The 15,519-nt window shown below is 37.1% G+C and overlaps 1 protein-coding gene across 7 annotated transcripts in view; it reads left to right on the top strand.

Moving 5' to 3' along the window:
* PRUNE2 (prune homolog 2 with BCH domain) overlaps window positions 1-15,519 on the top strand; it is a 292,193-nt gene that overhangs the window by 61,763 nt on the left and 214,911 nt on the right. For all 7 annotated transcript variants that reach the window (XM_044939965.2, XM_044939959.2, XM_044939960.2 and 4 more), the window contains exon 5: window positions 14,594-14,746. In XM_044939965.2, the coding sequence (XP_044795900.1) occupies window positions 14,594-14,746 (153 nt within the window). The remainder of the gene's footprint in view (window positions 1-14,593; window positions 14,747-15,519) is intronic.

Genomic DNA, 15,519 nt, shown 5'->3' with positions numbered 1-15,519 from the left:
CAAAAAGGTTGGGCCTATTCTTTTTTAGTATTGCTTGTTAGTTCCTTCTCTTCTGCTCAACTTCTAAATATTGCAGTACCCTAGAACTTTGTCCTGGGGGCATTTTTTATCTGTACAGTACTTAGATGGCCTCATTTAGTTCCAAAATCTTACATGTAACGCACAGGCTGTGATTCCTGTATCTCTAACCATGACCTCTCTTTAGAATTGCAGGTTCATTTCCAGTGCCCATTTGACATCTTCACGTGCATGTCTAATTAGCACCACTACTTCAACAGGGCTATCATGGAACCCTTTGGTTCCCTGTACCTCCAAACCTACTTTTATCCCAGTTCCCTAATAGTAGTAAAAGGTACTGACAGCCACCCAATTAGTGAAGCCATTCAAGCTAAAAGTAATGCTTGATTCTTTCTTTTACCTTTTCTCCCTCACTGATGCTTTGACAAGTCCTGCTGACTCTACATCTAAAACATAACCTGCATCCATCCACTTTTCTCATGATAACTGCTAGTATTTCAATCCAAGTTACTCTCTTTGACTAATGCCATAGCTGCCTGACAGTTGCCCTATTTCCTTCATAAAATCTATTGCTTACAAAGTGATCATAAAAGTTTAAACCAGTAAAGTCAATCCCCTGCATAAAATCCATCATACTCAAAATCCATACATTCCACCCTTACAATCCACAACACAATCTTGCCCCTGCCAATTGCAACATCATCTCATGCTCTTTTCCCATTTTCCTATTGTGTGTTCTAGGAATAGAGGCCTTTCATCCTTTCAAATATGCCAAACTCTTCCACTCTTGAGGATTTACATAAACTGTACCTTCCTTCTGAAATGCTTGTTTCTACCCATCTACTTAGCTTTATCACTGTATCTCCTTCTTCTTCTTGGTCCTTTATTCCAGAATATAAGCTTCATGAATAAGAGACCATACATGTTTTGTTCACTGCTCCATTGTAGAAGAAATGGAGTAGCCATCATAGTCAATACTTGGATGCAATCTCAAAAACAATAGAATGCTCTCTGTTCATTTCCAAGGCAAACCATTGAATATCACAGTAATCCAAGTCTATGCCCTGACCAGTAACGCTGAAGAAGCTGAAGTTGAATGGTTCTATGAAGACCTACAAGACCTTCTAGAACTAACACCCAAAAAAGATGTCCTTTTCATTATAGGGGACTGGAATGCAAAAGTAGGAAGTCAAGAAATACCTGGAGTAACAGGCAAATTTGGCCTTGGAGTACAGAAGGAAGCAGGGCAAAAGCTAATAGAGTTTTGCCAAGAGAACGCACTGGTCATAGCAAACACCCTCTTCCAACAACACAAGAGAAGACTCTATACATGGACATCACCAGATGGACAACACTAAAATCAGACTGATTATATTCTTTGCAGCCAAAGATGGAGATGCTCTAAACAGTCAGCAAAAACAAGACCAGGAGCTGACTGTGGCTCAGATCATGAACTCCATACTGCCAAATTCAGACTTAGATTGAAGAAAGTGGGGAAAACCACTAGACCATTCAGGTATGACTTAAATCAAATCACTTATGATTACACAGTGGAAATGCGAAATAGATTTAAGGGCCTAGATCTGATAGACAGAGTGCCTGATGAACTATGGATGGAGGTTCGTGACATTGTACAGGAGATAGGGATCAAGACCATCCCCAAGAAAAAGAAATGCAAAAAAGCAAAATGGCTGTCTGAGGTGGCCTTACAAATAGCTGTGCAAAGAAGAGAAGCCAAAAGCAAAGGAGAAAAGGAAAGATATACCCATTTGAATGCAGAGTTCCAAAGAATAGCAAGGAGAGATAAGAAAGCCTTCCTCAGCAATCAATGCAAAGAAATAGAGGAAAAGAATAGAACAGGAAAAACTAGAGATCTCGTCAAGAAAATTAGAGATACCAAGGGAACATTTCATGCAAAGATGGGCTTGATAAAGGACAGAAATGGTATGGACCTAACAGAAGCAGAAGATACTAAGAAGAGGTGGCAAGAATACACAGAACTACACAAAGATCTTCATGACCCAGATAACCACGATGGTGTGATCACTCACCTAGAGCCAGACATCCTGGAATGTGAAGTCAAGTGGACCTTGGGAAGTATCACTACAAACAAAGCTAGTGGAGGTGATGGCATTCCAGTTGAGCTATTTCAAATCCTAAAAGATGATGCTGTTAAAATGCTGCACTCAATATGCCAGAAAATTTGGAAAACTCAGCAGTGGCTACAGGACTGGAAAAGGTCAGTTTTCATTCCAGTCCCAAAGAAAGGCAATGCCAAGAATGCTCAAACTACCACACAATCTCGCTTTCATCTCTTGCACTCATCTCCCATGCTAGTAGGGTAATGCTCAAAATTCTCCAAGCCAGGCTTCAGCAATACATGCACCATGAACTTCCAGATGTTCAAGCTCGTTTTAAAAAAGGCAGAGGAACCAGAGATCAAATTTCCAACATCTGCTGGATCATGGAAAAAGCAAGAGAGTTCCAGAAAAACATCTATTTCTGCTTTATTGACTATGCCAAAGCCTTTGACTGTGTGGATCACAATAAACTGGAAAATTCTGAAAGAGATGGGAATACCAGACCACCTGACCTGCCTCTTGAGGAATCTGTATGCAGGTCGGGAAGCAACAGTTAGAACTGGACATGGAACAACAGACTGGTTCCAAATAGGAAAAGGAGTACATCAAGGCTGTATATTGTCACCCTGCTTGTTTAACTTATATGCAGAGTGCATCATGAGAAATGCTGGGCTGGATGAAGCACAAGCTGGAATCAAGATTGCCGGGAGAAATATCAATAATCTCAGATATGCAGATAACACCACCCATTTGACAGAAAATGAAAAGGAACTAAAAAGCCTCTTGATGAAAGTGAAAGAGGAGAGTGAAAAAGTTGGCTTAAAGCTCAACATTCAGAAAACTAAGATCATGGCATCCAGTCTCATCACTTCATGCAAATAGATGGGAAACAGTGGAAACAGTGGCTGACTTTATTTTTCTAGGCTCAAAAATCACTGCAGATAGTGATTGCAGCCCAAAACTAAAAGACGCTTACCCCTTGGTAGGAAAGTTATGACCAACCTAGACAGCATATTAAAAAGCAGAGACATTACTTTGTCAACAAAGGTCCATCTAGTCAAGGCTATGGTTTTCCAATGGTCATGTATGGATGTGAGAGTTGGACTGTAAGGAAAGCTGAGCACCGAAGAATTGATGCTTTTGAACTGTGGTGTTGGAGAAGACTCTTGAGAGTCCCTTGGACTGCAAGGAGATCCAACCAGCCCATCCTAAAGGAGATCAGTCCTGGGTGTTCTTTGGAAGGACTGATGTTGAAGCTGAAACTCCAATACTTTGGCCACCTGATGCAAAGAGCTGACTCATTTGAAAAGACTCTGATGTTGGGAAAGATTGAAGGCAGGAGGAGAAGGGGACGACAGAGGATGAGATGGTTAGATGGCATCACTGCCTCAATGGACATGAGTTTGGGTATACTCTGGGAGTTGGTGATGGACAGGGAGGCCTGGCGTGCTGAGGTTCATGGGGTGGCAAATAGTCGGACATGACAGAGCCACTGAACTGAACTGAACTGAACCACTGTTCTTTTCTCTGGTGCTGCAACAGTGCCTATCATATAATAGACCCTCAATGAATCCTGTCATGAAATGAATTTTGCAAGATTTTTTTATATCCTTTCTGTTTTATGACTATGTTGATTTAGTTGGTACTATGATATTGTATTAATAATTTCCATTTCATTCCAGCCCATCCCTCCAATATTCTTAATGTCCAGAATTTGAAAATTGTTCCTTCCAATAATATCCTCACCCCTTTTTTTGCTTTTAGAAATCTTTGTTTTGGTATTTTCAAGTGTTTGTTTCTATTTTCATCTTTATATATGTATCTTTTATATACATATATATATAATTTTAGCCTTTCATGGAATATAAATCATGTCAGTTCAGTTCAGTTGCTCAGTCGTGTCCAACTCTTTGCGACCCCATGAATTGCAGCATGCCAGGCCTCCCTGTCCATCACCAACAAGAATATAAAACATAAATATAAAAATATAAATATACAGCTCAGTGAAATATCAGAAAAGGGACATCTTTTTAACAATTAATCAGGTAAAACGTAGAACAAGATAACCTCCTTGTGCCTCTCCCCATCACAGCTCTCTCCCTCTCTAAGTAAAGATAACCAATATTTTGATCTTTACAGCACATACCTTCCTGCTTTTCTTTAAATTTTACCACCCCTATGTGTTCCCCATAACCCTAGAGATTGGTTTTTGTCTCTTCGGTATATTATATAAATGGTATCATATAGTGTACACGTGTCATTTTTATCATATCCCTGCTTTTATATTAAATGTAGTATCTATTTGCACAGGTCAGTCATCTATCTATCCATTTGTTATTTATATTATTTTTTGTGTCCTTTATTTTTCCATAGAATATTTGAGGTGGCTTACAAAAATGCATGTGAATGTAATAAAACAGAAAAAAAGAGTCAGGGTCAGGAAACATACCAATAAATAAACTTAGAGGAGTAAAAGTGTGTTCTGTTTGAAAGTTTGAATATGAGCCTCCTGGAGTAAAAAAAAAAATAGAAATATAATTAACTGTGAAATTCATATTGTTAGTGAAACAAACACACATACCAGTTCCTTATTAAAAGAATATCTAGGTCTGAAGCTTTTTTCATTACATCATCCTTTTTGAAAGGACACTTAGTATTCATAGACATTCTCCAACTCTTACATACATAATAGCGTTTTATACAGGTACTGGGCAGTGTATGGCACACTTTTCTGCTCCTCAATCAGCATGTGGGGATTGTTCTAATCAGCTTGACCTTTAGTCTGGTAAAGACTAGACTGTTCCTGTTCCAAGCCTCTTTTTCTATACAGGCCGGTGTTTTTTCTAAATATAGGAAATTAATACTTAAAATTAGTCATATTGGAATCTTTTGTAGTCTTAGTCTTATACTCACTGCTCTAGCTATATGTCAGAATGTTTGTATGATGGGATAATATTATATTCAAATGTGGGGGTAGAACCTGATTAATATGGATGCTGTTAAAAGATCATTTGTATACCAATTAAAAGTAGGTGTCAAGCTGCCAGTGAAGAAATAACCTGCTGTGTTTATCTAATCATCTCCCCTGTCACTCTATCGTCTGGACCTTGGCAGGACAGTTATGGATAAATGCCAACAGGTGACACAGCCATGGCTAATGTGTGTTCAGGCTCTTTAGGGCATTTGACAAAGTTGACATAATTTGCATTTTCTTGAATTAATACTTCTTACAATAGTTAGATCTTGCTGCTGGCTTTTAGTAGGACATATCTCAAACTTAGAAATTTCAGGATGCAGCTCATGAGCATCAGTTTCATCTGAAAAGGCATAGACTGACTTATGGAGATTGCTTTCTAATTACTTGTATAAGAAATTATCTGAAAAGAGAATGTGCTCATTCAGATGAGATCATAAATGACCTTGATTTTTGGAAATCTGTCTTTTCACTTCTTCATCCCCTCCCCATCAATGTTTTTGCTGTTGTGGTTCTTGTTCTTTGTTTTATTTCTTTTCTCCTGACTTTTCATCTCTTCTTCCTCTTCTTATTTTCTTCCTCCTACTATTTGCTTCTAAGGCTTATTATTATTTTCAAACAAGTTACCATCTGTTCTGTCTAAAAGTCACATATAGTCATGGTGGCCTAAAGTTGGTGTTTGGTTACACCCTGAGTTTGTACCAAAAGCAAACAATTATAGACCTGTCAGACTCCTCAACCTGTATTTGTTTTCTGCAGAAATGTTTACTAGAGGGCTATTGTCAAATTTAAGGTCCATTAAATTGCTGAATCATCGCACTGAGGATTTGTGTGCCCACACGTGTATTTGTATGCCCACTTGTGTCTTTGTGTGTGTGTGTGTGTGTGTGTGTGTGCGCCCACGCGCCTTCCAGAGCTAGCTGGCAATGATGAGACTGCAATCACTGATTACCAGGCAGGTTTCCATCAAAACCACAGCTCATTGGACCTTTCATGTTTCTTTTCTTTGTACAAAGCCTTGACAGAGCCACAACTTGAATAGTGAAACAAATAACAGCAATTGCTCTTAGCTGAGGAAGTGGAAAAACTATGCCCTAGGTTTTGAAGAAAGAATTCTCTCCTTCTGTTGGTTGTTCTATTTGAACGTTAATAAAGAATTGTTGCTTGCTATTTTCGTAGCCTGGATTAACAGCTTCAAAAAGATCCTTTTAAGGAGATCTAATAGGAAAGGAACAGAGCCAGACCTTTTTTTTCCTCTCTTGCCCAAAGAGTGAATCATTCATCTCCCAAAATGGTTACAAAGTCCAGAAGGAATTACACGGCTGTTTTCCTTAGGAAGAGGGATGGCCTGAGTTGGGGGAAGGGGATAGAAACTATGTTTTCTACTAGATATAAAACCAGAACAATTCCTCAACCTTAGAGTGTTAATTATTTCTCTTGCCTTATAAATATGAATTTTATTCTTAAATTTAGGCATTTTAAATTTACAAGATTACTAAGCACTTGAATAACTTGCTCCCTTTTTAGCCCTTTGCAGTCAAAAATACAAGTTGTATTTTCCATTTTTTTCTCCTTCTTTCTCCCTCCCCCTCTCCATTATTTGTCCTTTAATTTTTTTTGTTTCAGTATGAAAAAAATGATCCCAAGTGAAACAGGAAAGAGCTTTAAATCCCTTCTTTTCTGCAAAGAATTTATCATGCAGAATATGCCTTGACTGTGGTGAATGTTTTCCCCAAACAACTTCTGACTTCATTAGTTCATGTTTAATATTAATGCACTGCAATTGCTTTTGGGAAGAGGTCCTTCACTTCTCCATTCTTTGAACAAAGAATATGTGGTTGATTTTTTTTCTCTAATGGAATGAAATATTTACTATTTTATTATAATTGCTTTCTTTGTTACTTGTTGGTAATTTATCATGGCCTTTGAAGAGCTGGGACACTTTTGTATACATGTATATGAATTTAAGGATTTTTTTAGTTCTGCAGATTTAACTGGCAGTTGTCAACTCCTATGTCAAAAATAGGTTTGATTTTGCTAAGAGGTGCTTTTGGCTACTCTACATCCTGCTACTGATATTTAACTTAAGTATGTTACTAAATGGGCCTCTAGAGTGAAGTAGAAAAATTTGCTATAGATGAGTCCCTTGAATAAAGTTGGGCCATAGCCTTTTTTCTGCAGTAAAAACAACTCAGTGTATGGTGAGCATCTTTTTTACTTATTTTTTTTTCCTGCTTACATCAGAACATCATCTCTTTCTTAATTATCAAGTCAAAATTATGTCAGAAGTTCCTTTTCACTGAATTATTCTGTAGGATACTGTTTAGTTACCTGTTAGATTAATTTCTGAATACTGCCTTTTTCTGTATTTTAAAATTAAACTCGTTAAACCAAAGAAATTGGAATCTTGGTTTGACTGTAAGCCAGGCATATTTTTGTGAAATTTATTACTAAATATTTATATTTTGATGCCATTACAGTTTAATTTAGATTTGATTTTCTAATTGCTAAAGATTGTTTATAGAAATATAAGAGTTTGTATTACTGACATTATACCCAGCAGCCTTGCTAAATTTATTTACTGTCTTAAGTTAATTTGTATTATTAATTAGTTAATTCATTTGTTAATGAATAATTAATTTATTTGTATTTTCATTTTTAAGTTGATACACATATCATCTGTGAAGAAGTCAGTTTTTATTTCTTCTTTTTCTTTCTTTACACTTACACCCTTTTTTGTTTTTGCACTTTTACTTCTTTTACCTGTCTTATTTCTGTGGTTAGGATTCACACTGCAGTGTTAAGTAGAAATAACATGCATCTTTGTCTAATTCCTGATTTGAGGTGGAGGTCTTTCATAATTCACAGTTAAGGATAATGTTTGCTTTTCTTATTTGGTTTTTTTTTCCTCTTTCTTTTTAAATTGTTTTGTTTTTTAAATGTTTACAATATTGTGTTGGTTTCTGCCATACAACATGTGAATTAGCCATAACCTTACTTGGTTTTTATAAATGCCCTTCATCAAATTAAGGAAGTTGTCTTTTATTTCTACTTAGCTGAGATTGAATATGATTAAATCTTGGATTTTATCAAGTAGTTTCACAACTAGACCTTTACTGAGGTGGCCATTTGATATTTCTCTTTTACTAGGGCGCTGAATTATGTTAACGTTGGAATGTTAACTTGGGCCTTTAATTCCTAAAAAGTCTCTATTTGGTGACAATTCAATATCCTATTATATATTGCTATCTCGATTTGGGGCTAGGTTTAAAAAATTTTTTTGCAACTATACTTATGAGAAAGATCTGCCTCTGTTTCTTCTTTCTTGTACTGTCTCTACTGAGTATTGGTATGAAGATTATGCTGGATTTAGAAAATAAGTTGGGAAGTATTTTCTCTTTCTAGTCTTTGGGAGAATTTGTGTAAAATTACTATATTGTTTTCTTAGATGTGTGGAACTATGGATATTAAACTGCATTCATTTTCAAATAAATGGGAAACCATCCACATTTTAAATTTCTTTTCCTATCAGTTTGGCAAGTTGAGTTTTTCCAGAAATGTCCATTTCCTCTAAAATTTAAAATCTATTAAGATTATATTTATCTTTTAAAAAATATTTATTTATTTGGCTGAGCCAGGTCTTAGTTGGTGCACGCAGGATCTTTAGTTGTGGCACGTGGGACCTAGTTCCCTGACCAGGGATAGAACCCTAGCCCCATGCATTGGGAGTGTGGAGTCTTAACCACTGGATCTCTAGGGGAGTCCCCTATACTTATCTTTTAAAGTCATTAGAATCTGTAGTATGTCACTATTTCATTTTTAACATTGGAAAGTTATACCTTCTATCATTTTGTTTTTTTAATCATTTTCAAAAACCATATTAGTTTTTTCCAAGAATCAGTATTTTGTTTTATTTTCCTTATATGTGTTTATTTTTTATGTTTTTAAGTTTTGCTCTTATCTTTATTATATCCTTCCTTCTACATTTTTTTAGATGAGGTGTTTTTTTTTTTTAACATCTCATGCTTTTGAGGTTATAAAATTTCCTCAGCACAGCTTTAGTTGCATCTTACAAGTTTAAATGTAGTATTTTCATATCATTCAATTAAAATATATTCTAATTTATGTTGTGATTTTTCCTTTTACCATGATTTGGAAGTATATTGTTTATTTTTCAAACATTTGGAAATTTCCTAGTTTTGTTTTATTATCGATTTTTAGACTATTTTCATGATGGCTATAGACGATAGCTCATTGTAATCCTCTGAAATTTGTTGAAGTTTGTCTTAACAAGTGGCCAATTTTGGTTAATGTCTCATTTGTGTTAGAAGATAAAGTATAGTCTGATGTTGTTGATAATGCTAAATTTATGTCAGATCAACTTTGTTACTCATGTTGCTCAAATAATCTATATATTTACTGATTTTTTTTCTTGCTGGTTCTTAGAGTTGCTGAGAGATGTGTACTAAAATTTCCCACTGAGATTGTGTATTTATCATTCTTCATCTAGTTCTGTCAATTTTTGCTTTACATATTGGGAAGCTATTAGGTAATGTTATTAGTAATTTTATTAGTTCATGTAAAGTTAAGATTGATGTATCTACCTGAAGGTTGATTCTTTAATAATAAGCACATATTTGTCTTAATCTCAAGTAATTCTTCTCGTCTTAGAGTATCTAATATTAGTATATTATACCAGTGTTACATCTTTTTCTACTCTTTTACTTTCAGTCTTTCAATATCATTATATCTAAGGTGTGCTCATGTAAAAAGTATATTGCTATTGTAGTTTTAAAATTCAGTTTGATAATTTTTGTCTTTTAATTGAAGTAGCCCAGCTGGTAAAGAATCTGCCTGCAATGCAGGAGACCCCAGTTCGATTCCTGGGTTGGAAAGATCCGCTGGAGAAGGGATAGGCTTCCCACTCTAGTATTCTTGGGCTTCTCTGGTAGCTGAGCTGGGAAAGAATCTGCCTGCAATGTGGGAGAACTGGGTTTGATCCCTGGGTTGGAAAGATCCCCTGGAGTAGGGAACAGCTATCCACTCCACCATTTTGGCCTGGAGAATTCCATGGACTGTATAGTCCATGGGGTCACAAAGAGTCAAACACAACTTAGCAAATGAACAACAAGCAACAACAAAAAAAAACATAACATCAAATTTATCAACTTAAACATTTTTAAGTGCACAGTTCAATAAAAAGTATACCTACATTGTTGTGCAGCAGAGCTCGAGAACTTGTTCGTCTTGCAACACTGAAACTCTGTACCCACTGAACATTCATTGTCTCTTTCAGTTCAGTTCAGTTCAGTCGCTCAGTCATGTTCGACTCTTTGCAACCCCATGAATCGCAGCACGCCAGGCCTCCCTGTCCATCACCAACTCCCGGAGTTCACTCAGACTCACGTCCATCGAGTCAGTGATGCCATCCAGCCATCTCATCCTCTGGCGTCCCCTTCTCCTCCCGCCCCCAATCCCTCCCAGCATCAGAGTCTTTTCCAGTGAGTCAACTCTTTGCATGAGGTGGCCAAAGTACTGGAGTTTCAGCCTCAGCATCATTCCTTCCAAAGAAATCCCAGGGCTGATCTCCTTCAGAATGGACCGCTTGGATCTCCTTGCAGTCCAAGGGACTCTCAAGAGTCTTCTCCAACAACACAGTTCAAAAGCATCAGTTCTTCGGCGCTCAGCCTTCTTCACAGTCCAACTCTCACCTCCATACATGACCACTGGAAAAACCATAGCCTTGACTAGACAAACCTTTGTTGGCAAAGTAATGTCTCTGCTTTTGAATATGCTATCTAGGTTGGTCATAACTTTCCTTCCAAAGAGTAAGCATCTTTTAATTTCATGGCTGCAGTCATTATCTGTAGTGATTTTGGAGCCCCCAAAAAATGAAGTCTGACACTGTTTCCACTGCTTCCCCATCTATTTCCCATGAAGTGATGGGACTGGATGTCATGATCTTCGTTTTCTGAATGTTGAGCTTTAAGCCAACTTTTTCACTCTCCTCTTTCACTTTCATCAAAAGCTTTTGAGTTCCTCTTCACTTTCTGCCATAAGGGTGGTGTCATCTGCATATCTGAGGTTATTGATATTTCTCCCGGCAATCTTGATTCCAGCTTGTGTTTCTTCCAGTCCAGCATTTCTCATGATGTACTCTGCATATAAGTTAAATAAGCAGGGTGACAATATACAGCCTTGATGTACTCCTTTTCCTATGTGGAACCAGTCTGTTGTTCCATGTCCAGTTCTAACTGTTGCTTCCTGACCTGCATACGGATTTCTCAAGAGGCAGGTCAGGTGGTCTGGTATTCCCATCTCTTTCAGAATTTTCCACAGTTTATTGTGATGTAATTGCTCTTATTTTTGGGCTTAATATGTTATTTTGCTATTTGTTTTCTACTTGTCTCAGATTTTCCCGTTTTCTCTATCTTTTTACTGTTATTACACTAAATAAGGATTTTTACTATTACATTTTCCTTCATTAGCTTATTAGTTATGAATTCCTTTTTAGAAAATTATTTTAGTAGTAATTAAGATTACAAAATACCATTAATTTATCTTATAAATCAATATTTTTACCACTTGCCTGATAATCCAAGAACCTTAGAGAAATTTGTTTCTACTTGAAGTTATAAACTAAAGTTCAATCTTCATTGTTGAAGATTTCAATACTACTGTTGAAATGTATTTTAATTACACATATATTTTAAACTCCGCATTATAAATGTTTTATACAGTGAACATTGATTTACTCTTACTCATATATTTATATTCTCCAATACTTTTTCATTCCTGTTTTTTTTTTTTGCTACCATCTATAATAATTTTCTTTTCCCTTTACTGTTTTTTGAGTGTGAATTCTTCTTGTGACAAATACTTCCAATTTATATTTCTGAAAATGTCTTTATTTTGCCTTCATTTTTTCTTATATTTCAGTATGTATGTGAAAGTCACTCAGTTATATCCAATTCTTTGCGACTTCATGGACTATACAGTCCATGGAGTTCTCCAGGCCAGAATACTGGAGTGGGTAGCCTATCTTTTCTCCAGCGGATCTTCCTGACCCAGGAACTGAACCAGAGTCTCCTGCATTGCAGGCAGATTCTTTACCACCTGAGCTATCAGGGAAGAATTCAATATTGGCAATTTTTTTATATCAGCACTTTGAAACTGTAATTTCAGTGTCTTTTGACTTTCATCATTTTAGATGAGATTAGGGCTCAGTTTGATTGTAATTCCTTTGACAGGAATATATTTCTTTTTCTCTGATATATACTTTTTCCTCTGTGAGTTTTAGCAGTTTTACTGTCATGTGCCTAGAGGTAGTTTCTTTGTATTTATTGTGTTTTGGATTCATGATTTACTTTGAATATTAGAATAATCTCCTTTGTTAATTTTGAAAAATGATTGGCTACTCTTTTCAAATATTGTTCCATCTCCTTTTCTCTCTCCTTTTCAAGGGGAACCCTATTACGTATATCTTAGACCTTTTATCTATGTCATCTATGTTTCTTATGATCATCTCTGTTTTTTGATAATTTTATTATTGGTTAGTTCTAATCAATTTCTTTCCATTCCTTGAACTGGCCAAATCTTCTCTCACCTCAGTGCCTGTACACATGCTCTATCTGGATCATGGTCTCCCTTTACCTTGCCTTTGCCTTAAGTCACTTATTATTCAAGTCTCAGCTTAGCTTAACTCTCTCTAGGAAACCTTTTATGACCCCTAAATTCTTGCCCAGATTCAGAGTACTGTGTTTTTCCTCAGTGATATTTCTTATCCCCCTCATATTCAAAATGTATGTGGGACTTTCCTGGTGGCCCAGTGGATAGGAGTCCACCTGCCAATGCAGTGGAGATGAACGAGTTCGCTTCTGGTCTGGGAAGATCCCACATGCCTGAGCGCAGCTAAGCTCGGGCACCACAGCTACTGATCCTGCACTCTAGAGTCTGTGAGCCACAACTGCTGAGCCTGCGCATTGGAACTACTGAAGCCCAGGCACCTAGAGCCTGTGCTCTGCAACAGGAGAAGCCACCACAAGGAGAAGTCCTTGCAGTGCAACTAGAGAGTAGCCCCTGCTTGCCACAACTAGAGAAAAGTTTGAGCAGCAACAAAGATCCAGCACAGCCAAAAATAAACTTTTAAAAAACAAAAGAAAATTTATGTGTTTACTTATTTGTAGCCCCTGAACAACTATGAGCTTCAAGCGGCAAGGCAAGCATTATTCCAGCCATGAATCATTAGCATCCAGCACAGCATTTGGCTCATAATAGGTGCTCAGCAGTTCTTTGCTGAAGGAATGAATGAATGAATGAATGAATGAATAAGATGCTTTAAATGTATTTGGCGGTATTTATTTTTCATGATGATGTTTACATTTATTGACATTTTAGTATATGACCTTATAAACTGGTAAAATAGCATTATTTCTGTTTTTAAAATAAGCAAATAGAAACAGAGAGGCCAGATGACTTGCTTGGGGCTTTTCCAGGATTTTTGATGGTGAATATGTATCTAATCTCTATGTACTGTAGATTTCCAGGTAGATGTCAAGATTATATACCAAAGTTTTCTCCCACTCACTACTTCATTTCTCCTTTTACATTTTTACCACTGTAATTATCATTTAGGCTACACTGAAAGCTAGAGAGATGTATCACCCTGATTAATCAGTAATTTTGAGGATTTTTAGAGAGTTTAATCATTCATCACTAAGCAAAGCCTCCTTTCCCCCCATGACTCTGTGTTAGTCTGGGCCCAGGGTACAGGAAAAGGGCATGTGACAGGTGGTAGCTCTTCCCTTTTAAGGTGAGATTATGTATAGAAATTCTAGAAGATTGTGAGAGGTTAGTCATTCATATTATCGAAGTGCTTTGTAATCGAAACCTGTGAGTTAGACCCAGCTTATGAATCATTATAGTTAGATGTTAGTAAACAATTTCAAACTGTGTGTCGTGCCTGGAAGATTGGGGATGGATTCAAGATTCACTACCTTATCAGATTCTTCTGCTGCTGACACTTTGGCTAGGAAATCATTTAATTGTTAAGAGGAGAGAGTTCTTATATAAAATCAGTAACGTGATGAATGAAATGATCTTCTCTGTGATCTCTTAAAGGTATTCTTAAATAGAAATATTAAGTCATATTTAATATTTTTAAATAGTTTATCATTAACTTCTATCCTGAGAAAGTTTAAAACTAATGTGTATCATTTTTGTGTATTTGTGTGGGATGGGGGAAACATTTTATTTCTTTATCTGTAACTGTGCCATAGAGTGTACCATATACTCAATTCAGTTGTTGAGATTACTACTCGAAGAACAGTGAGGCAAGACAGATAGTATCTGAAGGGTTTTCTAAAAACTGCGTCTTGAATGTTACACAACAGAGGCCCCTGGTTCAGGCAGGAATCTGGAAGTGGAAGCAGAGTTCGGGAGACCAGAAAACACTGACTTTCCTGAGCCCCATCCTAGCTTGACTAGAAAGTTTAAGGGTGATTTTATTCATGCCTTTCAGGTAGCATCCTTTTTAAGTGGATGGCCATGGAGCCCAAGAAGATCTCAGAAAAGCAGGAGGAAATTCTTTCTATCCTGGAAGAAAAATTTCCCAGCTTACCTCCAAGAGAGGACATTATCAACATCCTGCAGGAGACCCAGTCCAGTGCTCAGGGTGAGTGACTCTGTCCCCCAGCTGTGTCGTAGCTGCCAAGGGGGGTTTGGGGTGTGGATTGTTGCTGGGCCCCAGGAGGTGGACTTGTGTGTGCCTTCACTTTCTTCCCTAATGTTCATGCTTGGGCAAAGTTTTTAGGAACATCGTGTTGGCTCACCTGGAAGCAGACAGTTCGCGCTGCAGGCCTTCCTCTGAGGCCTTCGTACCTGGATGTGTGGTTAATTCATGCATCTAATAGGCATCCTGGATGCATCATTACAGGAAATCCCTGTGCTGGGAGGGCTCTATTTTGAGAATATGGCATGAACAATGTCAAGCGCAATGGGATTTCGTAAATGAATTTGAGAAAAAAATAAGAGAAGACTCTTAAGCAGATAAAATTATTCTGTTAAGTCTAGGCTTTGTCAAGAGAGTGGATTCCCTGCTTCAGTTGTTTAACAATAGTAATAATAGCAGCAACAGTTCATTAAGTGTCTAGTATACATGAGGTTCTGATGGTACAGCTTTGTATGAATTTTCATACTGAGACAACCATACATACATACATGACAACCCTTCCAGGTGGAATTATTATCCCCAATTTTCAGATGAAAACACTAAAGCACAGAAAGGCATCTTTGCCTTTGCATCATCACACACACAGCTGGCAGGTGGCCAGGCCAGGATTTAAACCCAAGATTTAAACTTTAAAGTGTACAGCTTTCTCCCTTAGTTTGGAATCCTGCAGGGGCAGAGCCTGAAGCAAAGCAATATATCTGGGAGGCGATCCCAGG

This window comes from Bubalus bubalis, chromosome 3 (assembly GCF_019923935.1).
Source record: "Bubalus bubalis isolate 160015118507 breed Murrah chromosome 3, NDDB_SH_1, whole genome shotgun sequence".
Classification (NCBI taxonomy): domain Eukaryota; kingdom Metazoa; phylum Chordata; class Mammalia; order Artiodactyla; family Bovidae; genus Bubalus; species Bubalus bubalis.
This window is presented reverse-complemented; position numbering and strand designations above follow the sequence as displayed.